The sequence below is a fragment of the Rhinopithecus roxellana genome, chromosome 5 (genome assembly GCF_007565055.1).
Source record: "Rhinopithecus roxellana isolate Shanxi Qingling chromosome 5, ASM756505v1, whole genome shotgun sequence".
Lineage (NCBI taxonomy): Eukaryota > Metazoa > Chordata > Mammalia > Primates > Cercopithecidae > Rhinopithecus > Rhinopithecus roxellana.
In genome coordinates, this window is record NC_044553.1 from 68,402,320 (window position 1) to 68,430,024 (window position 27,705).

Here is a 27,705-nt window from a genome sequence, read left to right on the forward strand (position 1 = left end):
CATGCCAACTCAGAGGCAGCAGCTATCCTATTTGGGACAGGCTTCCTCCCATTTCCAAGCTCGGAAAGGAGAGACAGGGACCGAGGAATGGGTAGAATGTTGGCCTTGAGGGTGCAATTTAAAATCTTCACATTGGAGCTGTAAAGCCAGATAACCAGGCTTTCAGGTGTGTGGCAACAGTACCAATAAAGTGAAAGCAATAAACATCAGTGTTTTATAACAGAGAAAGTAGTCAAAAACAAATTAGATCATATAGATGTGGTTTAGCTATTTCCACTTGAATTTTAAACCATAGTCTGTTTAGCGCTAATGGCCTCAAGTCCTTTCTGGGTGTGTCCGCAAGCCCACCCTTTGTTCCTGAGATGACTTGCTTTTCCCTGTAGATCCTGCAACCTCACTCTACAGTGCTTTCCTAGATTTGACCCAGAGCATTGTAAGCTCCTTGTGTCCTGCACACACATTGCCCCCATGGAACTTTGGCATTCTTTATGACCTCATGGCTTTCTTACTCTCACCAAGTTTTTTCCCTGATCCATTCTGATGCCCGGGTCCAAATGGCTTCCAGTGACACATCTTTGGTCTTTGTTCTCAGTGTTGGGGGTTGCGTTGTCAGGTGTTGTCTCTTCATGAGAAGGCAGTGTGATGTAGTGATCACATCCCAGGCTCTGGAGTTCAGCTGCTTTGGTCTGAATTCCAGCTCCACTGCTTCTTATTTCTAGAACCTTGGGCAATTACTTAACCTTTCAGTGCCTCAATTTTCTTATTTGTAAAATGGGATTGAATAGTACCTAACTCACTGAGTTGTTGCAAATATCCCATGATACACATACTTAGACAATAAGTATTCACTAAATTCTGGCTAGTAGTATCATTCTTTCTAATATTAGCACCCTACATCTGCTTACATTCCAGCTACTCCAGCCTGGACAGATAGGTCCACGTGCACTGTGATGGGGAGGGCAGTTTTGCTGTACTGTAAACTCATCCAAGCCAAAGAGCATCTGCCCTGAAGTTCACATTGTGGTGAAAGCAGTAGTTTGTTTCCAGGGCTTTGCCTGTGAGGCATGCCGATGTCTCCTGAAACACTTATTGATTCTCTTGGTACTTTATAACAAGGGCAGGCTTTTTTATTGTATTGGAGCAGAGGAAAATCACACTTTTCTGATTACTTGTTCTGCTCCCTGAGTGAATCGCATGAAACCATGTCTGGCACCTTTGATCCCTGCCGGTAAAGCTGCTCTCTCAGCCAGTGATGCTGATTCTTTGACCCCTTGGCAATCCCTGTTGGCTGCCCCTCCAGCTGGCAGATGGCCAGCTCAGTGCTTGTGCTAATCCCCAAAGAACCAGGAAGGAAACCTGAGCGGCATCCTAAGTAGCACTGGCCTCAGGCAGCAGGCAATATATGTGCCCCATCAGCCCCTCCACGCAGTGTCTTTTCCTGTCCTTTGGTTCTCCTTCCTCAACAAGAATGTTAGTGTCAACGAGATGCATGTCAGTCAGGCCATGAGCTGGAGGCCTTTCCTCCCGCCTTTCCTACACAGACACTTACCTGTCCTAGTTAAGGATGCTTCTGTCAACTTGCTTTCGGGGCTGGAAAGCAACCACAACATTTTCTGTCCCACCTCTGGGTGTTAAGGGCTGAAAAACAACTTCAGGAATATTTGTATTTTAACAAAAGACTTTTAGAAATAGAAAAATTATTCCCTAAAGATGACATTTTCAGCATCATCCCAGGCTAGCCAGGGGTGGAAAGTTGTTTCTTTCATAAACAAATTAAGTCACATTTATTATACCATCTCCCAATACCACTTCAGCTGAGATAATCTATGTTGACAGCCTGGGATATAGCCTTCCACATATTTCTCTGTGTCCCCATAGGGACATGCCACAATTTATCCTAATGAGGGACATTCAGATTGTTTTCATTTGGGAGTCACTGTCAACAATCCTTCAACAAACACATTTGAACACACAGCTTTATACATTGATTCTTTTATTTGTAGGATAGTTTTACAAAAGTAGGATTGTGCAAGGTACATGCATTTAATATTAGATTGGTACAAAAGTGATTGTGTTTTTTTCCATTAAAAGTAATGGCAAAAACCACAATTGCACCAATCTAATAGATACTGCCAAGCTACTTTTCAGGTATCTGTAGCAATCTACCTGTCCACTGTAAAATAAAAATAAAATTCTAAGCCCCTCAGCTGACTGAATGGACCTTCTTTGGCCAAGGGGACCCCAGAGTAACCTTGAAAACTGACTGAGTACTTGGCTGCACAGTGGGATAGAAGAAGATGGGGCATGCTTCATTATGCCCCCTCCTTCGTTATTTTCTATTAGACTTTCTTCTCTAAGGGCTGAACAGAAACTAACCCTTTCAAAAGACTCCACACTGATATCAACTAACCACCTCACGCTGCCCCTCCTTTTTTGCCTGCTAAGAGACCACTGACCATGGAGTGGCTCTGGCCAGTCTGGAGAGGGCACAGTAAAGGCCTACGTGTCCTCTGCTTCACCTTTTGACAGCAGAGGGCTGAAAACTCCACACTCAGATCGTGCTAATGCTGCTATTTTTGTCACATGAGACCCATGAAGGAGCGTGAAGCTCAACTGCATGTGCGTACATGTCTCCTTTCATATATCTTCATGATCCTCCTATAGCTTGTTGAATATGTGTATTTGAGCACATCATTTAGTATAAATTCCTGTTTTTTCCCCTCCCTTGAAGTATCTGTTTTTAGCATAGCCTCCAGCCTGTCAAAATGGCACCCTGAAGGCTTCAACCCTTTGTGAGAAATAAAGCTCCCCTTTCCAGATTTATGAACTTCATCATTCTTCAGTTGACACCACCCAAAGCATATAAGGATGCTTATATCTTCATACCCTTTGATACTCGATCATATTATTATTATTGCTATTCTGCCAAGCAATGGTGGAAAGTAGGTTTGCCTTTTTGTTTTAGTTTGCATTTTTCCCATTCCGTTAGGATATACTGTGTCAGTGGTCAGGGTTCTTCCTTGGAGGCTGGCCCTGACGGTGTCTTTGGGACTGTTTTCAGGCCCTTTCTGGCTTCTGTTTTCTCCAGGCAAGAGCTGAAGAAGCAGCTTCAATGAGCAGGATGGATTTTAATCATAGGAGCTGATGTGTGCTGTATGAATTTAAAATAATCAAAAGATGGGTTTCAAGCAAATGGCATTTGAAAAGGTTACAGGAATGTAGAGGAAAGAATAGCTAATGTGTGTTCACAGTTCCTAGGGGCATTGTGGCTTTGCCCAGCTCTGCAGTGGTCACCTTGCTGTGCCCTGCACACTGCAGAACCTGCAGGAGCCCCCTGTAGATGGGGAGGACCTTCTACTCAGCTATCCATATTTCTCTGTGGTCCCCCTTTCCTGAGGTTTTCTGTGACTTTTAAGCACCCCTGGAGTCCTGTCTTTACTCCGGTTGGAAACCTCTCAACCTTGTTCCAGAAGTGGACCCCTTTTCAGTGTGCTTTGCTGAGTTGTGAATGGGTTTTTCTAGAAGTCATTTTCCATTTCTACTTCTAGCCTTCACTGTCAATTCCCTCATCTGCTGCCCTGCTCCAGCTTGTCCACATGGCATGTCTCTTGGGGATTTGTTTGTTGTGGATTGAAGCTTTCTTCTGAGGCATAAGCTTCCTTTTGTTTCCCTCTCCTGCCACACTGTCCTTCTCATCCTGCATGCTATGAAATAGGCATCCCAGAGCAATGCGTGCTCACACCCTGTTACGGGTTCTTCCCCCATAACAGCAGTGAGTATGATCTGAGAGACAGGGCTCTGAGGTAAGAGGACCTGCTTGACTTACTTAGACCTGTTGCTGCACTTATGGTGGACTCAGAGAACCATCCAAACCTGAACCGGCTGGATTACTTTTCAGAAATGTTATGGTAATGCATTTGGAAAAGCATATGCCCTTAAAATGATGCCTCATCCATGAAGCACTGGATACTGGCCACAGGACTACTCCTTCTGGGTCTCCATCAAGGTTCTCACCCACTGATTGGCAAAAATCAGTGAGATGTGATAGCACCTGCTGCAGACAGGAATTTTTTGGGAAAAGCCTCTATAAATATTGCTGGTGGAAATGAGAAATCAATATCACAGATAGAAAAACACCAGAAAATAAGCTTATGTATAATACAATGATTTTTTTTTTGTTTATAATGGCAAAAACCCATGAACAAAGCGAGTGCCCATTTGTAGGACAAAGACTGAATAAATTATGATATATTCACACCATGGAATAGGGAGATTTTTCCCATTATATAATGCATATATATAAAATAAAATTATACTTTTACAAAATAAATAATAATACCATATGTCTGTAAATACAATGTAAATGCTTATGTATGATGAAATAATGAGAATGGAGAAAAGTATTTTAACATTATATATATAAGAAGATGGTGTCCACAAAGAACAGCATGTAAATGCTGTGTAAATGATAGGCCACTTAACGTAAAATTAAGTATATAAGTGTATATATTCACAAAGACATGTATGAAAATGTGATGACCAGAATATTTACCATGCTTTTCTTAAGATGGTGGGATTTCAGGTAATTTTTCTTTCTTCCTATACTTTTCTAAACCTTTTTTTTTTTTTTGAAACAGACTCTTACTCTGTTGCCCAGGCTGGAGTGCAGTGATCGCGGCTCACTGTAGCCCTGACCTCCTGGGCTCAAGTGATCCTCCTATCTCAGCCTCTCAAGTAACTGGGACTATAGGCATGTGCCACCACACCTGGATAATTTTTCTTTATTTTTTATAGAGACAGGGTCTCCCTATGTTGCCTAGGCTGGTCTCAAATTCCTGGACCCAAGCGATCCTCCCACCTTGGCCTCCCAAAGTGCTGGGAATACAGGCATGAACCACCACATCCAGCCTGAACCATTATAACAGTAAACATATGTTAGTTTAAAAAAATTCAGGAAGAAACTAAAGCTATTTTTATTGTGAAAAAGCAGAGAGGTAGAGGGATGAAATGTTGAGCTTGTGGATATGTAGCTCAGCGTCTTATTTCTGGGCTCCCCTCAAACTTGGAATCCAAGTAGGATTCTACATAACTAGTAAGCATGGAGCTAGTGGAAATATGCTTCCCAATGTTCATTTGCTTTTTCATTTTTTTCCAGTTAACAAATGCATATTTAGTATTCATGATTACCAGATACTGTTCTAGACATTGGAACTATAGTGGTAAAATACCTAATGAGAGCCCTACCTTCATAAAGCTTACAGTTTAGTGGAGAGTGGCACAGATAGTTGACTAATCCTCAGTATAATAAGTGCTACAAACAAGAAGTAATCAGTATGATGAGAACTGATGCCAGGAAGGACTGATTTGGATTGGTGGTTCTGGTGGTGAGGGATGGTTTCTTGGAAGAAGACCTGAGAAGTGAGGTCAACTTAGTGAGGATGAGGTAGAGGGCAGGAGGAATGGTTGTTTGGGGATCTGGGAAGCCTCCTTTGTTACTCAGTTTGCATTACTGTAAAATAATACCTCAGACTAGGTAATTTATAAAGAAAAGAGGTTTATTTGGCTCACAGTTCTGCAGGCTGTACATGAAGCATTGTGCCAGCATCTGCTTCTGGCAAGGGCCTCAGGAAGCTTGCCGTCATGGCAGAAGGTGAAGGGGAGCCAGCCAGCATGTCACATGGCAAGACACAGAGCAAGAGAGAGAGAAGCAAGTGCCAGGCTCTTTCAAACAACCAATTCTTGTGTGAACCACCAGAGTGAGAACTCACTCATTACCATGGGGATGGCACTGGGCCATTCATAAGGGATCCACCCCCATGACTCAAACATCTCCTACTAGGAACCACTTCTAACAATGGAGGTCACATTTCAACATGAGATTTGGAGGGGACATGCATCCAAACCGTATCAGCCCCCAGGCAGAGGAGAGCTTTGAAGTTTTAGGGATTCAAGTGAAGGCCCATGGGGCTGCTACTCTCCCTTGTCTGTGGGATAGCAGTACTCTAGGGTGCGCCATTCACATTCAAAGTCATAGACTTGTCATCTATTATAAGGAACAGGAAGGGACAGCTTTCCTAATTCTCACAGTCTAGTGGTGGGCAGGCTAGACTTTTGGGTTTTGCCTTTACAAACAATGGGAAGGCAATGGAAGTTTCAAGAAGGGGAGTGATGTTCCTAATTGCTGTTAAAATGGTTGGTCTGGTTGTGGTGTGGAGAGTGCGTTAGATGGGCTGGAGGAGCAGTGCGGGGAGACCAGCGAGGAGCTGCAGCAGTGGAGGTGAAGGGTGGCAGGCCAAAGTGGTGCTGGTGGGGATAGAGAGAAGCAACTGCACTATGCATTCATTCTGTAGGTAGAGTTGACAGGACTAAATATTGCGGATGTGGGGCTGAGTGATAAGAAGGTAGCAAGGATTCCCATGTTTCTAACATGAGCAACCAGGGGGATGGAGGTGCCATTTTCTGAGATGGATAATATTGGTGGAGGAGGAGTTTTGGGAAAGGTCAAATGCTTAGGTTGGACGTGTTAAGTCCAAGATGCTTGTGAGAGTCCAAAGTAAAGAAGTCAGGTGGGCGTATGGATATCTGGTTGGCTTATATATATTTGGGTCTGTAGCTCAGATAAGAGGTAAAGTCGAACAATATACATGGAAGCTATTAAAATTTCACCTAAAATAGTTTAAAGAAGAGGATAGCATGAGAAGGGTCAAGACTGGGGCCTGATGAAGGAAGAGAAGCTGGCAAAAAGTACTGAGAAATGGCCAAAGTAGTAGCAGGGAAACCAGAAGAGCATACTCTGGACATAAGTGTTGTTGGAAGTTTCTAATGTCCAACTGGGAACAGACCAAGGCCTTTGAATAATCCGGTTAAGGTCATCCCATAGGGTAAAGGTAAATGCTACCATCATTGAGTCCTCACTGTCATTCTATAGGCCTAGCCCTCAGTGTTAGTGACTGATGTGCTTTGACTATGGCTTTTGTGGTCTTTCCAACAGCTACTTATCAGGGAAAATCACTGTTGGACAGTCAAGGAGCTACATTTTCTGATTTCATTAATTTTACTGATGGAAAGAAATTAAGCTGATAAAATTATTTTAAGGACTATTTATTGTTTGGGTTTTGGTGTTCTTTACATTTCTTAGAAAGTCAGAGAATAAAAAGGAGATTTACTCTCAAGAGTTAAAAAAGCTTAAAGTTTATGTGATTTTTTAAATTTTTTTTTTTTTTTTTGAGGCGGAGTCTCGCTCTGTCGCCCGGACTGGAGTGCAGTGGCCGGATCTCAGCTCACTGCAAGCTCCGCCTCCCGGGTTTGCGCCATTCTCCCGCCTCAGCCTCCCGAGTAGCTGGGACTACAGGCGCCCGCCACCTCGCCCGGCTAGTTTTTGTATTTTTAGTAGAGACGGGGTTTCACTGTGTTAGCTAGGATGGTCTCGATCTCCTGACCTCGTGATCCGCCCGTCTCGGCCTCCCAAAGTGCTGGGATTACAGGCTTGAGCCACCGCGCCCGGCTAAAATTTTTTTATCTCAAAGGAAGGGTAAGTAAAATCTGACACTCTGAAAAAACGTTATTTTGTGGTTGCTCAGTGACTACTGTGATGCCTTTTGTGACTTAGAAAAAAGTCTTACTAATTTATAGTTACGTGATCAGCAAAACAAAGTTCACACATAATAATGCTCATGTGATATTATATTTAACACGTAATGAGTAAGGCAGTGTTTGGCACTTTTTATATATCTCATTTAGTACAACAGCTCTAAAAGGTAAATTTTATCATTTTCATTCTGAAGATGAAAGAAGTAAGAGTCTATGCAAAGTGTCTAAGTGGTAGACCTCCACACATAGCAGCTTAAAGCAACAGTTATTATCTCTCATAATTTCTGTAGATCAGGAATTTAGGAACAGCTTAGCTGGGTATTTCTGGGTCAAGGTCTCTCATAAGATTGCATCAAGATGTTGGCCAGAACTGTGGCCACCTGAAGGCATGAGTGGGGCTGGAGGATCTACTTCCAAGTTGGTGCGTTCACATGGCTGTTGGCAGGAGGCCCCAGTTCCTTACCACATGAGCCTCTTCATAGGACTGCTTGGGTTTCCTCAAGACATGTCAGTTGGCCTTCCCCAGAGCAAGTGATTCAAAAGAGATGAAGACAGAAGTAGCAATGTCTTTTATGACCTAGCCTTGGAAATCTCACAGACATTTCTGTCATGTCCTATTGTTCATACAAGTCGACTTCATTGACTATGGGAGAGGCCCACACAGGGATGTGAAGATCATTGACCATCTCAGAGGTTGATGAAGAGGGGCTTACGATATTTGCTTTTGCCAGAACTCTTAACAGTTAGCAAAAATAGCTGTTCTTTCTGTTACATAAGACTTACATAATCTTATCTGGAAACAAGGAAGGTATAGATAACTTTTCCAGGCTCCTTCCATCCATATATGAGTATATAAAATCTATTTGGTATTGTAGATTACCTTCTTACCCCTATTAAAAAATTTCAGAGTTCTTTACTGGAAAAATAAAGAGTTGCAGCATGTCACTGATCCTTGCATATATGCTCACTTTTGTTTCCTTAGTTAGGGTAATATTAAAATTTATTGGCTAATATTTATTATCCAGTGATCAGACTTCAGCCGTGGTATTTGCATACTTAAACCTTTACAAGAATAACACCAAGGGCAAGACTAATGGAAACTGTGGCTTAATGAAAATGAACAGATTTTGTATTTTATCTTATTTGCTTCATCCACATTGAGTCAGTGATACTGATTGCACCATGAAAGCCAGTATTTTACAAACTTAGAAAGCAGAAAATCGATCTTTCCCAGGATAGAAAATTCTTTCCTCTGTGTTTTGTTTCATAATGAGAAAATAAGAGGTGACATCTCCTCACTGATCTTACTGCTTTAAACAGGCTAATAGCATTTTCGAAATTGCATTATTTTGAACCAGCAGGAAAATTACATGGTAAATAACTCAATGTTATTCAAATCAACTAATATTAGAATAAAAATGCGGAATTGGAAACTGATTATTCATGGAATGCTAAAATGTTAGGCGAATTCTCCTCTGTGTATCTGTGTCACTGTGGCCATCACCATCATGAATGTTGGATGCTTAGAAAATGTTACAAAGCAAAGAAACCTTTGTCCAGTTTTCAGCAACGTGACTAATGAAGATTCAGGCACAGAAAGTCTCCGTTGCTTAAAGTCACTGGGAAATACACATACAAAATAGCTCTTAGCATGCGGAGAGAAATGGAACTGAAATAAGTCTCCCTATTGTTTTGCTCTCTATTTCTGCCCTCTTCTCTTCCACTCTCTCCATGTTTACTTGAGGGAGGGCTGAAGAAGAAAAGAGAGAAAAGCAAGTATTAGGATTTGCTTTCCAAAAGGTGTTGTTTCTGCCCACCCACATGCACTTCATTACAGACAAGTACTTCCAAAATCATGTTACATCTGCAAGGCCCTTACATACGCTTTGCCAGTTTAGTTCTTACCTCAAAAGCAATCATAGATAATTCTGCTAGAATTATATATATTATTAAAGGTATTATTCTGGGTCTAGAATCATAGATATTCTGGGTCTAGACCAGAGTGTCTTAGTTATCAAAGTCCTTCTATGTTACCAATGTGCCAATCTGTTATTTTGTTTACTTTGCCCCTCTCCCTCCTTCCTACAGAGCTCTTGGCTCCCAGCATTCTGTTTGAGCATTTATTCCATTCTCTTATTGAGCTGGCTGGCTCTCATGGCCTGTGTGCTATAACTCATCCTTTCAGGTCAGAGCAAGGTTAAGTGTTCTATTCTTGACCTTGCTGTGACCTTCAAATCCATCACTTCATTCCAGAGGCTTCCATGTCTTGGCCAGCTATCTCCGGCCTCATCCTGGATCTGGCTACCCCCAGCTCTTGCCCCATCTGCTATTCTGGCTCTCACAGCTCCTCACTGCACAAACACTCCTCTCCTGCTGGCCTTCTCCTTCCTTGCAGGGAGAGGAGAGAGTGGTGAAGGACACACAGGAGGTCTGCTTTAGAGAAATTTAACCTCCTCAGTAGTGGGAGAGTGTCCCAAAATCTGTTAGAAGAATTGGAATGCTATTTCTAGTTCCTTACCCTTAGGCCTCTCCTTTTTCTCCTGCCTTGCCTCCTAAATTCAGCTATAGAAAAATGAATGACATTTTCAGCTTTTAATTAATGTCATTGTCAGATTGTGTCAGATCATAAGGAGTAAGAAGCTCTCATTTCCAAAATCTTATTTCTCCAGTTCACATCAGCTATGCTAGGTCCCAGTGGACTGAAGCAGGATCAGGCTCACTTTCCTTTCTTAGTCCTCTAATTATCTTACCCTTGGGGTCTTTGGAAATATTGCCAACATAATTTTTCCTTTCGGACTGCATAATTATAGTTACTGGGACAGAGGGAGTAGAATAGAGTGCATGAGTATTCCCTGAACGTTCACTAGACTAATTACAGTGTAGCGTGATGTATCATTGTTGAATACATCTCTCTAAGCAGCTCTGACACTGTGTGTTGGCAATGGGAAGATAGTAAACATTCAGCTTGTTGGTTGAAGGTAGTTATCATCAGTAGGTATACTTATAAAAGTGAGTACACAGGAAAAAAATGATGATTCCATTGTTATATTAAGCTTCAAGTTTTAATTTATTCATCTATTTAGGTCTTTATGAAGCAACCCCTAGATATAAAACCATGTCTGTTGCTAATGAGGGTTGACAGAGTTTTCAGATAAGGTTCTTTTCAGGCTTCATAATCTTACAATATGCAAGGGGAGAAATAACCCAGAAAGCCTAAGTGCAAGATGAATGGTGCAGAAGATACGGACCCTGCCTTCCCAGGCTTTAAAGATTGCATGAGTAACTTTATATGGGCAAGAACCTCTTAGTAAGATGGCCTGTGTAGTAGATATTTAAGATAAAGAACTGTTTCACGTCCACTCCATCAAGTGTGGCTTGTTCGGATGGCCATCCAAAGGGAGCATGCTTAACAATGGGTAGAGGTAGGTAAAACTTTTCCTTCTTTTCCCTGGACGTTTTCTCCATATACCTATGGAAAGGGAAGTAGGGAAGTGAAACTTGTTGCTATTAAAGGGTTTCAACACTGCCACAGCTAAGTGGGGTCCATGATTTCAAGACTCTTGCTTTTCAGAGAATAATGTGCTTCTCAAGGAGGTTAATAGACCTAATGTGAGCGACCAGAGAGAAGGTATCTTGTGAAGCCATGAAAGTTTTCCAGTTGATTTATATGGAAAAAATTCAAGTCACTGAAAATATAAGGAGAAGAGTTAACAATTCAGATTCGGACTGTATTTTTCTTCTTACTTTATGTCTCTGTATCTATCTTGCTGTGTGTTGAAAGACGTGAATGACTAATTTCAGGGACTTTGTGAATTCCATGAGAGAGCCCCAAGGATGGGGCAGACTTGACTGTGGTCGCCGAAATAGTTTTGTTTTGATCATGCTATGCAGTTTGCCTTACCCTTTGGGATACCATTCTTGCTAAAAGATATGTGCATTTATTATAGACTCACCTAAAATCCATTGTGTGTGGCCTCACAGGAGCTGACTGGATGAGGCTATTGTTGGAGTCTCTTTATATATATTTTGTAGTATAGAGTTACAAAGTGAATCTTGCTAATATTTTATCTGCATTCTTCTTTGAGAACAAGTATTCTGAGAAGAAACCATCCATGGTTAGAGTGGGAATATATATTTCTTACGATGCTTTTTATTCAAAGTAATTGTTTAATATTCACCATGACTTTTAATGAACTTACTACATAGCTTCTTCCTGTGAATTCAACTCCTGCTTAGTTTGAACTTTCTGCATCATTTCAGAAAAAATCCTCTGGAATCAAATGAATTGTAGCTAAAATAACATGATTTTCTCACGCCAATAGCAATCAGCTTAAACTGAGTTGGGCAGGTATTAGTTTAATCATAAGTTACAGCAAACTGACACTTCTTTAGTGAGGAAGAGGCTCAAACCTTTATAGACTGGGAGGAAGAGCAAATTGTACTGAATACCGCCAGGTATAGCCCTATGGCTGCAAGCTGCTTTTCCCCTACATTCTTTGGCTATAATTCTTCTACCAGTAGCAAAAATCCCGAAATCAAAACATTTCTTATCACCCAGTCAGCACTGACTCTCTGGTCACTTGGAAAATGTATCTGCGTAGTTTCAAGAACAATATTGTTAAAAATCAAAATAAGATAGAATCCTTTTTAGAGCTATTTAGAACTTTTTATAACTATTTGCTTTGGAAGTGTGAACTGTGAAACTCAGTTGTTTAATGTTGGTTCCCCACCCTCCATCATACTTCCTGGTCCACAGAGCTTCACAGTCCCTTTTTTTGAATTCTCTACGTATCATTTGACTTCTCTACACTGAGGAGTTCTGTATTCCTAGTTTGTCTTTCCCTCGCTGTCTCTCTTACTCTTTCTAATTCTCTTTGGAGGTTTTGCTTGGGTAGCAGCTTTAGGGACTCAGAAAAACATGAATTTGACCTTTAAATTTCCAGGATTATCCCATTCCATCACAATGCTGCAACATTAGTTAGTAGGTGTGCGGGTAACCAGGGGTTATATCTTAAAGGTTGTTGTATGATGTTGAGAAGTTTAAACTTTTTTTTTTTTTTTTTTAATGGCAGTAGGGAACCATTGGATGCCTTTAGTGAAATCAATCAAGTTACTTTTGTACCTCTACTATTCTTTAATATGGATTTAATTTGTTAATCTCACAAATAATGAATATTCTCTGGCAATATTTACTTATTTACAAATAATGAATACATAACCAACTCTTTTCAAAAATAAGTGTCATAGTGAAACTACATTTGAATTATACTTAAAAAAATAGAACAATGCCCTCAGATATTCAGGAATGCTTTCACTGCTTTCTAGTTATGGTGGCAAAAAATGGAATAGTTTTTTTCAATCTTGGTTAAAAATTTTAGTTCCTCATCCTGTGAGCCTAAATGCACAAGGGTGCTTGCTGGCTACCTATTGGGAACATGTCTTAGATTGATTAATATTTTTCAAAGCTTTTTTTTTTTTTTTTCGAGGCAGGATCCTGCTCTGTTATCAAGGCTGAAGTCCAGTGGTGGGATCATAGCTCACTGTAGCCTCCAACCCCTGGGCTCAGGTGATCCTACTGCCTCTGCCTCCTAAGAGACTGGGACTACAGGTGCATGCCACCACACCAGGCTAAGCTCTCTTATTTTTTATTTTTATTTTTTGTAGAGATGAGGTCTTGCTATGTTGACCAGGTGGGTCTTGAACTCCTGGCCTCAAGCAATCCTCCTGCCTTGGCTTCGCAAAGTGCTGGGATTACAGGCGTGAGCCACCACACCTGGCTAGTTGTTGTTTTTTATTAAACAAGTAACCAAGTATAGTTAGAATCATTGTTTTATTATTTGTAATATATCCTTAGTCAGATAACATTTTAGAAAACTCTTTTCATAATGATGAAATAATCTCATGGTTGTTTCAAGCTGTCTAGCTAATTGGGGTTAAAACACTGTCAGCCATTTATCATTACTTTGAGATTTTTACTTTTTCTTAATGAAACAATGCCAAGGTCATTGATATCTTTTTTGATTTTTGTAACCTTATGTGGTTTTTAATTCATATTGGCATTCTATTAAGGCGTATTGTGTTTGTGTGCTACTGCAAGAATTCTGTGAGGCATTTTATTTTGTTGTTGCTTTTTAAAAATATTTTTCATTGATAAAAATGGTATATATCTGTGTTATACAACATGTATTTTGAAATATGTATACAATGTGGAGTAGCTAAATCAAGGTAATTGACATGTGCATTATCTCACATTTTTATTCGTGCTGAGAACACTTAAAATCTACATTTTAAAGCAATTTTAAGTATATAATATATGGCTTACTGTAGTAACCATGTTGTACAGTAGACCTCTTGAACTTATTTCTCCTAACAGAAAGTTTGTGTCCTTTGATCAGTATATCCCCAGTGCTTCGTCCTACTGGCAGCCCATTCTACACTCTGCTTCTATAATTCCGGCTGTTTTAGAATTCACATGTAAATGTGATCATGTGGTCTTTGTCTTTCTGTTCCTAGCTTATTTCACATAATATAATCTCCTCCAGGTTCATCTGTGTTATTGTAAATGACAGAATTTCCCCCTTTTCTTAAGGCTGCAGTATTCTGTATATACCATTCGTCCATTTATCCATTCATCCTTTGACAGACAGTTAGGCTGATTCCATATCTTGGTGATCGGGAACGATGCTGCAATGGACATGGGAGTGCAGATATTTCTTTAAGATACTGATTTCATTTCGTTTGGATATATACCCAGTAGTGGGATTGCTGAATCATGTGATAGTTCTGTTGTTACTTTTTTGAGGAACCTCCCTGGTGTTTATTATAATGGCTGTATTAATTTACATTCTCTGTGGGGTATATTGAATGTTTTATAGTAGACTTCATAGATTCTAGAAGCAGGACCTATCTGGAGAAGGGATATCCTTAATCTGAGATGTTTCATGTTTGCTTTGAGTCAAGGTTGGACATTCTTGGAAAAGCAGGCCTCATAGTGGTTCCTGCCCTCTCTGCTAGAGAGAAAGAAAGGCTTTTGTGAAGCCACTGAATCCAGATGACAGCAAGGAGGAGAGAGACAAATTATGTCTACAGGCCTGAAGAAGAGCACTGAATTTGCCACAGTCGCCCGAACTCCATGGTCCCGGGGCACCCATTCTGACCACATGAGACAATCCGATGTGATTCTGCCCGAGGAGCACCACTCAAGGGGCCTTCACAGGGCAAACCTGGGTGATTCTCCCTTGGGAGACCTCAGTGCCCCATTTGGAAGCCGGGGCCAGTCAGTCCTACCATGTCACATTCCTGGCTGCTTCCCAAGGCCCTCGGTCTCCCCTCTGAGCTGTCCCCTTCTGTCTCCTCTACACACAGCTCCATATTCCTTTTCCTCTGGCCAAACCTCTCTCTTTTTCTCTCTTTCAGACCTTTTCTTGGTTCCCTCTGAAACCTTCATGTAAATAATAGTAACAGTAGTGTATAACATTTAAACAGCACATGCTATTCACAAGAAGCAGTTCTAAGCACTGTACATATATTACTGTATTGACTAATTTAGCCCTCACAATGCCTCTTGCACATAGACTTTGTTATTACGTTCACATTATAGATGATGACACTGAAGCACAGAGAAGTTAATTTGCCCATAATCACATAGCTGTTAAGTGATAGAGCTTGGTACTGAGTCTGGGAGTTGGGTTTCAGGATCTGTGTCCTTAGTTATTAAAATATCCTGCATCTCCCTAGGATAAAAATTTCACTACAAACTTAACCTTTCTCAGAATGATCTGTCTACCGCCTTGTCTTTTATTTGCTCACAAAAGTGCAACGAAGTACTAATGTGTGCTTGGCCAGCCACTTGGAACACTTCTGTAGCCAGGTAGTATAACCTCCCACAGAAAAACAACCTCCACAAACTATGAGCTCATAATTGAATGTTAGGAACCATCTGAGAAAAACCAGAAAGGACAGCAAGCCGACCCAAGAGATGGCAAAATTAATCCTTCTAGAACTAGATACAACAGAATTATCTGAAAGAAAACATAAGCATTTAAAAATGATTACAGATTAACGAAGGAATGGGAGCCATAGTAAACTAACTGAATACTAGGAATAAAGAATAGGCCAACTGAAGTAGACGCAAACACAAATTTTAAATAAAAGAGGGGATGATATGATTATTCCAGATGAATTGAGAATGGATTAAAAATGGAAGGTAAACCTGAGAAATATCACCCAGTTTTCAGAAGAGGATGAATTGGTGGAAAATAAGAATGAGTGGTTAAGATATAATCAATAGAATGAGGGCTAACATAAGTCTGATAAGAAATCCAGAAAAAGAGAATAAAGAGAAAGAGGTAGGATAAAATTCAAAGAGGCAATGGATGAAAATTTTCTAGAAATAGAAAGACATAAATCCTAGGATAGAGGAAACATGCACAGTTGCAAACATTTTAGTGAGGCTGCAGAACTTTTAGTGAGCATTTGGAGAAACCAACTTTCTCACATGCCATTTGTGGAGAGTCCTTTGGTAATATATATTAAAAATGTGCAAGCTGTTTAACCCAGAAATTCTGTTTCTAGTAATTTATACCTAGTAAATATTCAGTTCAATTCCCAAAGATTGTACATATAAGGATGTTGATCTCAGCGTTGTATAATAATGAAATGTTGGAAACAGTTTAAAAAAACCATCAATATACAATAGGTAAAATGAATTAGGGCATGACCATGAAAGCGCTGTTGCCTTTATGTAGCTATTAAAATGATGATAAAAGACATCAAACCATAATCCTAACAAATGTGTGTGTGCACGCATACACACACACACCCCTAGACACATCATATTTAACTACCTAGACACATGATATTTACTATTCTTTTTCTTTCTTTTTTTTTTTTTTTTTGAGACGGAGTCTCGCTCTGTCGCTCAGGCTGGAGTGCAGTGGCCGGATCTCAGCTCACTGCAAGCTCCGCCTCCCGGGTTCACGCCATTCTCCTGCCTCAGCCTCCCGAGTAGCTGGGACTACAGGCGCCCGCCCACCTCGCCCGGCTAGTTTTTTGGATTTTTTAGTAAAGACGGGGTTTCACCGTGTTCGCCAGGATGGTCTCGATCTCCTGACCTCGTGATCCACCCGCCTCGGCCTCCCAAAGTGTTGGGATTACAGGCTTGAGCCACCGCGCCCGGCCGACACATGATATTTAAACTGCTGTAAACGAAAGAGAAAATCTTGAAGGAAGGTAGAGAGAAAAAAAAAAAGACACATTATACACAGAGAAGCAAAGGTGAGAGTCAGGAAACTTACTATCAGGAACTGCAATCCAGAAGACAATGGAGTGACATCTTTCAACTGCTGGGGGGAAGAAACCCTTTCAACTCAGAAAATTATCCTCAGCAAAAATACTCTTTCAAAAATGAGGAAAAAAGAAAGACATTTTTCAGACAACCAAAAAGAGAGGAAATTCATTACTAGCAGACCTGTACTACAAGAAATGCTCAGGGACATTCCTTAGGTGGAAGGAATATGAAACCAGACAGAAACATCTATCTACACAAAGAAATAAAGATCTCCAGAAATGATTGAAATGGAAGTAACTATAAAAGACTTTTTCTTATTTTTAATTACTCTAAACGTTAAATGACTGCTGACAGAAGAAATTGTAGCAATGTATATTGAATTACAGTTTATATAAAAATAAAATGTATGACAATAAAAATGTAAGTATTCTAAATATACCAATTAAAAGACAGAGATTGTCAGATCAGTTTAAGAAGCTGAGAAGAGGCCTGGGCACGGCGGCTCATGCCTGTAATTCCAGCATTTTGGGAGCTGAGGCAGGCCGATCACTTAAGCCCAGGAGTTCAAGACAAGCCTGGGCAACATAGTAAGACCCTGTCTCTACAAAAATTAGCCAGGTATAGTGGTATGCACCTGTAGTCCCAGCCACTTGGGAGGCTGAGGCAGGAGGATCACCTGAGCCTGTGGGTAGCGGAGGTTGCAGTCAGCTGGGATCATGCCACTGCACTCCAGACTGGGCAATAGAGCAAGACCCTGTCTCAAAAAAAAAAATAAAGCTTAGAAGACAGGAATTAGGAATATACTTGTATTAGTCAGGGTTCTCCAGTGGGACAGAACTAATAGGATATATATATATATATATATATATGAAGGTGAGTTTATTAGAAGAAATGACTCACACAATCACAGAGTGAAGTCCCACAATAGGCTGTCTGTAAGCTGAGAAGCCAGGAAGCCAGTTCAAGTCCCAAAACCTCAAAAGTAGGGAAGCCAGTAGTGCAGCCTTCAGTCTGTAGCCAAAGGTCCAAGAGCCCCTGGCAAATCACTGGTGTAAGTCCAAGAGTCCAAAAGCTGAAGAACGTGAATTCTGATATTTGAGGGCGGGAAGCATCCAGCACAGGAGAAAGATGGAGGCCAGAAGACTTAGCCCGTCTAGTCGTTCCGTTTTTCTGCTTGCTTTTATTCTTGCCATGCTGGCAGCTGATTAGATTGTGCCCACCCAGATTGAGGGTGGGTCTGCCTTTCCCAGTCCACTGACTCAAATGTTAATCTCTGTTCGCAGCACCCTCACAGACACACCCAAAACCAGCACTTTGCATCCTTCAATCAGTATTAACCATTCAGTATTAACCATTACAATACTGTTATAAGATTCTTATATTACATGTAAAGCAGTATAACAGTATTTGAATGTAGACGATAATTCATGATGTATGTTGTAAATATAGGGCAACCACTAAAACAATTTAAAAGAAGTATAAATAATAAGCCAACAGTGGAGATAAAATGGAATCATAAAAAATATTCAGTCACACTGTGAGCATCCTAAATCTGAAAATACAAAACTGAAATGCTCCAAAATCTGAATTTTTTTGTGTGTGAAATGGAGTCTCACTCTGTCACCAGGCTGGAGTGCAGTGGCGCAATCTTGGCTCACTGCAACCTCTGCTTCCCAGGTTCAAGTGATTCTCCTGCCTCAGCCTCCTGAGTAGCTGGGACTACAGGCACATGCCACCACGCCTAGCTAATTTTTATATTTTTAGTAGAGACGGGTTTTCACCATGTTGAACAGGATGGTCTCAATCTCTTGACCTCGTGATCTGCCTACCTTGGTCTCCCAAAGTGCTGGGATTACAGGCATGAGCCACTACGCCCAGCCCAAAATCTGAAACTTTTTGAGCACCAACATGATGCTCAAATGAAATGCTCATTGAAACATTTTGGATTTTGGATTTTGGATTTTTGGATTTGAGATACTCAACTGGAAAATATAATGCAAATATTCCAAAATCTGAAAAAGTTTGAAATTTGAAATGCTTCTGATTCCATGCATTTTGGATAAGGGATACTCAACCTGTAATCCTAAGTCAGAAAGATAAAAAGGAAAAAAGAACAGATGTGATACAAAAAGCTTATCCACTACGATCAAGTGGGATTCATCCCTGGGATGCAAGGCTGGTTCAACATACGCAAATCAATAAATGTAATCCAGCATATAAACAGAACTGAAGACAAAAACCACATGATTATCTCAACAGATGCAGAAAAGGCCTTCAACAAAATTCAACAGCGCTTCATGCTAAAAACTCTCAATAAATTACATATTGATGGGACATACCTCAAAATAATAAGAGCTATTTATGACAAACGCACAGCCAATATCATACTGAATGGGCAAAAACTGGAAGCATTCCCTTTGAAATCTGGCACAAGACAGGGATGCCCTCTCTCACCACTCCTATGCAACATAGTGTTGGAAGTTCTGGCCAGGGCAATCAGGCAGGAGAAAGAAGTAAAGGGTATTCAATTAGGAAAAGAGGAAGTCAAGTTGTCCCTGTTTGCAGATGACATGATTGTATATTTAGGAAACCCCATCATCTCAGCCCAAAATCTCCTTAAGCTGATAAGCAACTTCAGCAAAGTCTCAGGATACAAAATCAATGTGCAAAATCACAAGCATTCCTATACACCAAGAACAGACAAACAGAGAGCCTAATCATGAGTGAACTCCTAGTCACAATTGCTTCAAAGAGAATAAAATACCTAGGATTCCAACTTACAAGGGATGTGAAGGACCTCTTCAAGGAGAACTACAAACCACTGCTCAATGAAATAAAAGACGACACAAACAAATGGAAGAACATTCCATGCTCATGGATAGGAAGAATCAATATCATGAAAATGGCCATCCTGGCCAAGGTAATTTATAGATTCAAATTCACCCCCATCAAGCTACCAATGACTTTCTTCACAGAATTGGAAAAAACTACTTTAAAGTTCACATGGAACCATAAAAGAGCCCACATTGCCAAGACAATCCTAAGTCAAAAGAACAAAGCTGGAGGCATCACGTTACCTGACTTCAAACTATACTACAAGGCTACAGTAACCAAAACAGCATGGTGCTGGTACCAAAACAGAGATATAGACCAATGGAACAGAACAGAGCCCTCAGAAATAATACCACACATCTACAGCCATCTGATCTTTGACAAACCTGACAAAAACAAGAAATGGGGAAAGGATTCCCTATTTAATAAATGGTGCTGGGAAAACTGGCTAGCCATATGTAGAAAGCTGAAACTAGATCCCTTCCTTACACCTTATACAAAAATTAATTCAAGATGGATTAAAGACTTAAATGTTAGACCTAAAACCATAAAAACCCTAGAAGAAAACCTAGGCAATACCACCCAGGATATAGGAATGGGCAAGGACAAGGACTTCATGACTAAAGCACCAAAAGCAATGGCAACAAAAGCCAGAATTGACAAATGGGATCTAATTAAACTAAAGGGCTTCTGCACAGCAAAAGATACTACCATCAGAATGAACAGGCAACCTAGAGAATGGGAGAAAATTTTTGCAATCTACTCATCTGACAAAGGGCTAATATCCAGAATCTATAAAGAACTCAAATAAATTTACAAGATAAAAACAAACAACCCCATCAAAAAGTGGGCAAAGGATATGAATAGACACTTTTCAAAAGAAGACATTTATGCAAGCCAACAGACACATGAAAAAATGCTCATCATCACTGGCCATCAGAGAAATGCAAATCAAAACCACAATGAGATACCATCTCACACCAGTTAGAATGGCAATCATTGAAAAGCCAGGAAACAACAGGTGCTGGAGAGGATGTGGAGAAATAGGAACACTTTTACACTGTTGGTGGGACTGTAAACTAGTTCAACCATTGTGGAAGACAGTGTGGCGATTCCTCAAGGATCTAGAACTAGAAATACCATTTGATCCAGCCATCCCATTACTGGGTATATACCCAAAGGATTATAAATCATGCTGCTATAAAGACACATGCACATGTATGTTTATTGCGGCCCTATTCACAATAGCAAAGACCTGTAACCAACCCAAATGTCCATCAATGATAGACTGGAATAAGAAAATGTGGCACATATACACCATGGAATACTATGCAGCCATAAAAAAGGATGAGTTCATGTCCTTTGTAGGGACATGGATGAAGCTGGAAACTATCATTCTGAGCAAACTATCGCAAGGACAGAAAACCAAACACCACATGTCCTCATAGGTGGGAACTGAACAATGAGATCACTTGGACACAGGGTGGGGAACAGCACACACCCGGGCCTGTTGTGGGATGAGGGAAGGGGGGAGGGATAGCATTAGGAGATATACCTAATGTAAATGACGAGTTAATGGGTGCAGCACACCAACATGGCACATGTATACATATGTAACAAGCCTGCAGGTTGTGCACATGTACCCTAGAACTTAAAGTATAATAAAAAATAATAATTTAAAAAAACTAAATAATTTAAAAAAGCAAGAGCCAACTGTATGTTCTATATAAGAAAGCTACTTTATATATAAATGCATAGTTAGGTTAAAAGTCATTCCTGTTGTTACCTGGCATATTAATTAAAAGCCTTTCCTAATATGCCCTTCACACAGTTCTTTTAATCCAAGACCCTCTTCTTGGTTTCATTTTGGACTGCAAACTGAAGCAAAGAAGGCGTTAAAAAATCCAGTAACACAAAGTAGTTGTCGGCTGGTTGTTTCTTCTATTATGGGGTTACTGTTACTTGCTTAAACTTCCCTCTTGCATCACAAGGTGTATACTGAGTGTAAAAGTTCCTTTGTAGGCTTTCTGACCCTTGTGGATCCACTTTGGCCTCCCTCTTGGCACAGTCTGTCATAGGCTTTTCCTTGTAATTTAATATCACCTCCAGTTTGCATTAGCTTTTTTCAAGTTCTAGTTTTTAGAATATTTTGGGTGGTGTGTTATCTTTCTGTAAAAGCATGGCCATGGATCTTTTACCGCTTTAAGTCTGGGGAAGCTGGTAGTTTTCAAAGGGGTAATATGTCTGTTTTCCCAGGAGGATTCTCAGATGCACACGATTTCCCAATGCTCTTTTGGAATATCTTTTTCGTTTTAGTTACTAGTCTCTTTAACAGGCCAGAATTGTTGCTCTCAAAGATGCAAAGCCAATAAACCAGTTAAAAAAGACAACCAAAGCTAAAATTTTGCAGAGGCAAAATTTAGTTGGAAAAAGGTTCTTCATTATCAATCAAGCATGGTTTGTCAGAGTTGTGGTTAATTCACATGTTTTGGTTTCCAAATCCACTCTCTTTGACTATTACGTATATTACAGAAAGAGAAATCTTAATTTGCATTTTTTAACTTTTATTTTAAGTTCAGGGCTACATGTGCAGGATGTGCAGGTCTGTTACATAGGTACACATGGGTCATAGGGGTTTGTTGTACAGATTATTTCATCACTCAAGTCTTAAGCCTAGTATCCTTTAGTTATTTTTCTTGAGGAATGACAGAGTTACAGCAGTCCCAGGGAGGCAGACTTGTACCAGTGTCACCACTCTCTACCTCTTATTTCCTTTTTGGTTGTATGGGCTGTGAGTGTATCCTAATTGTGTTGCTGTGTCCATAGCTACGGCATTGGGTATTGTCATGGAATTCAACATTAGAAAGTATAATGGGAATACATAGGGAATTGGAATAGTTCCAGAGCTTAGAGCATTTCTAGGGGAGATTAGGTGACTTACAATGTGACTTCTAAAATAAAAAGTATATGGAGGTTGAAACTTTTGTTACTTAAATATATACTGAATTGTCCTTACTTGGCATGCCTTGTAAAATGAAGGAGAATCTGAAGTGCTAATGAGGTTAAATAATCATATAGTTATCTTGCTTTGTGGCTGTGTGGGCATGCACGTGCACACACAAGCACACACACACACACATTTATTTTTAAATGTGCAGCGAATTGGGTATTGGGTATGGGTGCGTCTCTCCTGACATATTGGTCCAATTCAGGTTCTTAGAACCAAATGAGTCAGTTTTAAATGAGGAGAGAGAACAAGAGGAGAGGTTTAGAGAATGGAAAGAACATAGGATTCTTTAGCCTCAGGTTCTTAACAGCAGAAGAGATTAGGCTCTGGATGCTGCCTAGAGGCATATAAATAGATGGAAATAAAATGTGATTATAGCAGTCTCTGGTTTTAAAGAAATAACAGCATGAAAACAACTTTCCTCATTCATGAGCATGTAAATTCTAATAAAACCCCTCAGCAGGCAGGCCTGCACGCCTGAGGACTGGTTCCTTGTGAGAGTCTGGGCATGGGGCTGTGGACTCTGTCTAAAAGTGGTTTAAAAGCAACTGTAGTCTGGGGGCCAACTGGACCAACGTGCTTGTTACAGTTGCAGGTTCCCAGTGCCATACTTATGCACTGTGATTCAGTATCTCTGGTACAGTCATTCTGATGTATGGTGAGATTTGGGAACTGCTTGCTGACTTAGAATATCTTTACATGACATACATACTACAAGAGAGGTTTCTCTTACCACAGGGACTTTTGATTACTGTGTGTCTGCTTATTTTACAAATTCATTTCTTCAGCAAATATTTATCGAACACCTACTCTGTGCCAGATACTGAGCTAGGCATGGAGTTATAACAGTGAACAAGATTGATACAGTTTTTCTTCATGAAATGGAGAGATAACAAGTCAACAAATGAATAATTGTGATGAGAACTATGAAAGATGCAATGGGATATGATAATGGAGCATAGTGGAGGCAGGAGCAGTTAGTGTTTAAAATAAAATGATGGTTAGAGAAGGCTTTTCTGACAAGGCAGCATTTAAACTAAGACTGGGATTTAAAGTAATCAGCCATATGAACAACATCCCAAGCAGTATAAAAAAACATGTACAAAGGCACTGAGGCAGGATTAGCCCTGATGTGTTTCAGGAACGGATCAAAGGCTGGAGTGGCTGGAGCCCAGCAAGCCAGGGGAAGGAAGGTATGAGATTAGGCAGTAGGCATCAGAGTAGGTAAACCCTTGAGGAACATGGTGGGGATTGAGAGGGGTATCAGAAGTTTATCTGGAAAAAGGAGTCTGCAGCTGAGAGGAAACGCCTACTTTAGGACATGAATTTGGGAGTCATTAGCATTTTGATGGAAAATTACCAGAATGGGTAGTCTAACGTAGGGAGAGGCTACTGAGAGAGGATAGAGGGGGTGGAGCTGTACCATGCTCTTCTGCAAAACCTGGTAAGAGTAGACTTGCAGCAGCCAAGGATAGGCAGAAGTGGGAGGGTGGAAGGAAAGCCAGGAGGTTGTAGGCCTGTGGAAGCGGCAGAGGACAATGCTCAAAGAGAGATGGTTGGTTGCATCACCGCTGCTGAAGTCTAGAATGGTGCTGTCCAGTATGGTGGTCACGAGCTGCCTGTGGCTATTGAAAGGTGACTAGTGCACACTGAGATGTGCTGTCAGTGTAAAATAAAATGCACACTGGATTTTGAAGACTTAGTACAAAAACAAGAATGCAAAATATTAATAATTTTCAAGTAATCATTACATGTTGAAATATTTGGGATCTGTTGGGTTGAATAAAAAATATTAAAATTTCACCTGCTTCTCTTTACTATTTCAAAACGTGGCTACCAGAAATTTAAGATGACATGTGTGGCTTGCACTGTATTTCTATTGCAGAGTTTGGCAATGTGGAGGTCATTGAAAAACTTGATAAGAGCAGACTGCCTGGGATTAAGTAATAACTAACAAATTGTTTATATACTGATGAGACTAAGCTATTGTTATAATACTATTTTGCCCAAAATTAAATAGAGAAACTCACCACTAAAATTTTTTCTAGACATTGATATGTAAGTGATTTAATAATGTCACCTAATTGACATAATATATCATATAATATGTTAAATTTTAATTGTAATAGGATTTAAATTAAATCTTTTGAAATCAACTCTCAAATGTGTGTGTTTTTTTTTTTACATTTTTTAACCTGTATTTTTTTCCTTTTTAGAGTTTTTAAATTTTTATTTAAATTATTTTATTTTCTTTCATATCTGGCCAGGAAACTTCATGGTGTTATGGTCAACTTGCCGCACAACCGTGTTCAAATCTGTCACCAACAGGTTCATTAAAAACCTGGCCTGCTCGGGGATTTGTGCCAGCCTCGTCTGTGTGCCCTTCGACATCATCCTCAGCACCAGTCCTCACTGTTGCTGGTGGATCTACACCATGCTCTTCTGCAAGGTCGTCAAATTTTTGCACAAAGTCTTCTGCTCTGTGACCATCCTCAGCTTCCCTGCTATTGCTTTGGACAGGTAAGATCAGGTAGCCAGGAGCTAACTTTCTTTTGAGTTGTATTAAAAAATTAGCATCATGAAGCAAATGAGTAGTCAGTGTTCCGTATACTGCTTTTTAGTCTGCTTGTGATGAACAGAAAGAGAATAAATGTCCAAAACAGATGCCTCGCAAAGGACAGGTTGATTTAGCAACAGCCAGGGAAAACAGAACCACTGAGAGAAGACCTGGGGGTGAGAGTTCCATGAGGATGCTGGGGCAGAGCTGCTAGATCACGGTGTCACTTCAGCTTGGTTGCAGTTGGTGGTATTTGTGTTGTAATTTGCAGTAGATTTTTCATCTGATTGATAACTCTGCAATGAGGGCTTTTTGATGCAGTGTGGAACAGCTCTGAAAGAACAAGGGAATGATTCAGTGGTTATTTAACAAATGATTAGATGGTCAGTTGGATTTGGCCAGGTAACACCAGAATTCCTCTGGAGGATTTATTTCCAAGGTTTCATATTGCAGTGGTGATTGCTTTCTCTTCCCATCCTCTTTAAAAGGATGTTCATTTGGAAGTGAACCTTACCTCTCAGTTACTGCAATTCTACATAATTTGATCAATTTTATCAAAACTGTGTAAAGATCTCATAATCAGCAAATTCCTGCCTTTTTCTTTTCTAGCTAGTGCTTCATGAATACAGTTTAGATAATATATTCTAGAGAATTGAATTAAGTAAGCAAGCAAGAATTGAAAAGTATTTTATATCCATGAGTACTTTTGATTTCAAGATTAACAGAGAGGAAACATTGCTGAAGGGAAAGTGCTGGCTATTCTGATTTTATGCCCTATGTTAAAATTTAACTACATTTTAGGTTAAGGTGAAAATTCAGAACTCTTTGTCTGTTCAAAACATAATACCTTATTGACCTGTGACGGTATTGATTGTATAACTCACCTATAGAGTCATTTCAGCCTCTCAGGCCAGGGACCCTGATTTCTTCACCTGTCTGATGCTGTCTGCATGGAGGGATATAGAGTTACATGAAGCCCACAGCGTACTGGGAGAAGTCATTGCCGTTGTGGTTAAGAGAATGGATGTTGGAATAGAAGCCTGACTTTGAGTCCTGCTTACATAGGTTTCTAGCTGAGTGGCTTTGGGTAAAGTTGCTTAAACTTTCTGAGCCTCAGATTCCAGAGCAGTAGAAAGAATTAAGTGAATTATTTATGGCCTGTGTTAGGATGGGCTGCACCTATATTTGCCTCTCTTTCTCAGGCTTCCCTTCTGATGGCACATTCTTCCTTAGATATATTTCTGCAATCATGTTACCATCAAATCTTGCCCAGAGCAGCTGCAGCTCTTTAGAAGGGACTGGAATCTCACCATCCATGGAGCCAAACAAGGCAGGTGACAAGTCAAGCAACAACAGGCCAGGTTGCAGTTGTGGCCTGTGAAGAGTGTGTCCACATTCCCATTCATGGGGATCAGCCGCTCAGCAGTTGCAGCTAATAATTGCTTTGTAGGAATCTAGACTCAGTGGGCAGGACTTTTCTATTCTTTCAGAAGAGGAATAAAAAAATCTAGAATTCCATAATTTAAAAATGTTGCCAATTAATTTTTTTTCAAAAAGTATTATGTGAGTCATCTGAATCCTTTTAGCAAGATGAATGTATGCCCTGAGATGCCAATTTGCCATGCCTGCTTTATGGTGGCGTTGCATCTCTTCCATTGCTTTTTGAATATCTGGAAAGTGCCATTGCACAGGACTCAAATATAAGAGTGAAGTCAGAGTCCTTTCTCAAGAGTACTTCTGGTGGGTGCGCTAATGCATTTTATGTTGAACCATTTTGTGTTCAGTGTCCTGCTGAATTCTCCTGGTAGTACCTCCTCTGGTAAAGTCTTAAGTCTTCAGTTTGATATTCTGGACTGAGATATAATTTACATATGATAAAATTCACCTATTTAAACGATATAAGTCAATGAATTTTAATATATTTATAGAGTTGTACAGCCATCGTCACAATATAATTTTAACATATTTCCATTAACTCACAAAGAAACTTGTGCCCATTTACTTACAGTCACTCCTTGTGCCCAGACCATAGCAGCCATGAGTCTACTTTCTTTTTCTGCATGTTTACTTTATTGGACATTACATGTAAGTGGAATCGTACAATGTGTGTTCTTTTGTGTCTGGCTTCTTTCACTCAGCATGTTTTCAACGTTCGTGTTACAGAATGTATCAGTACTTCATTCATTTTCATGGCCAACTAATATATTCATTCGATTTTAGGAGTATACCAAATTTGTTTCTCTGTTTACTAGTTGGTAGATATTTAGGTTGTTTCTACTTTTTGGATATTGTGAGTAATGCTGCTATGAATCCTGAAAGTTTTTTTTTTTTTTTTTTTAAATAAGACTCAACAAGGAGGAGAATACATTATTCTGAACAGTTTGCTGTTACACCTGGAAGCAGTGCAATAATCCCTGTGGGTTATTTCTG

At 40.1% G+C, this 27,705-nt stretch overlaps 1 protein-coding gene across 1 annotated transcript in view; it reads left to right on the forward strand.

Moving 5' to 3' along the window:
- GPR176 (G protein-coupled receptor 176) overlaps positions 1 to 27,705 on the forward strand; it is a 123,636-nt gene that overhangs the window by 90,372 nt on the left and 5,559 nt on the right. The window contains exon 2 of the mRNA XM_010359788.2: positions 24,986 to 25,238. Coding sequence (XP_010358090.1) covers positions 24,986 to 25,238 — 253 coding nt within the window. The remainder of the gene's footprint in view (positions 1 to 24,985; positions 25,239 to 27,705) is intronic.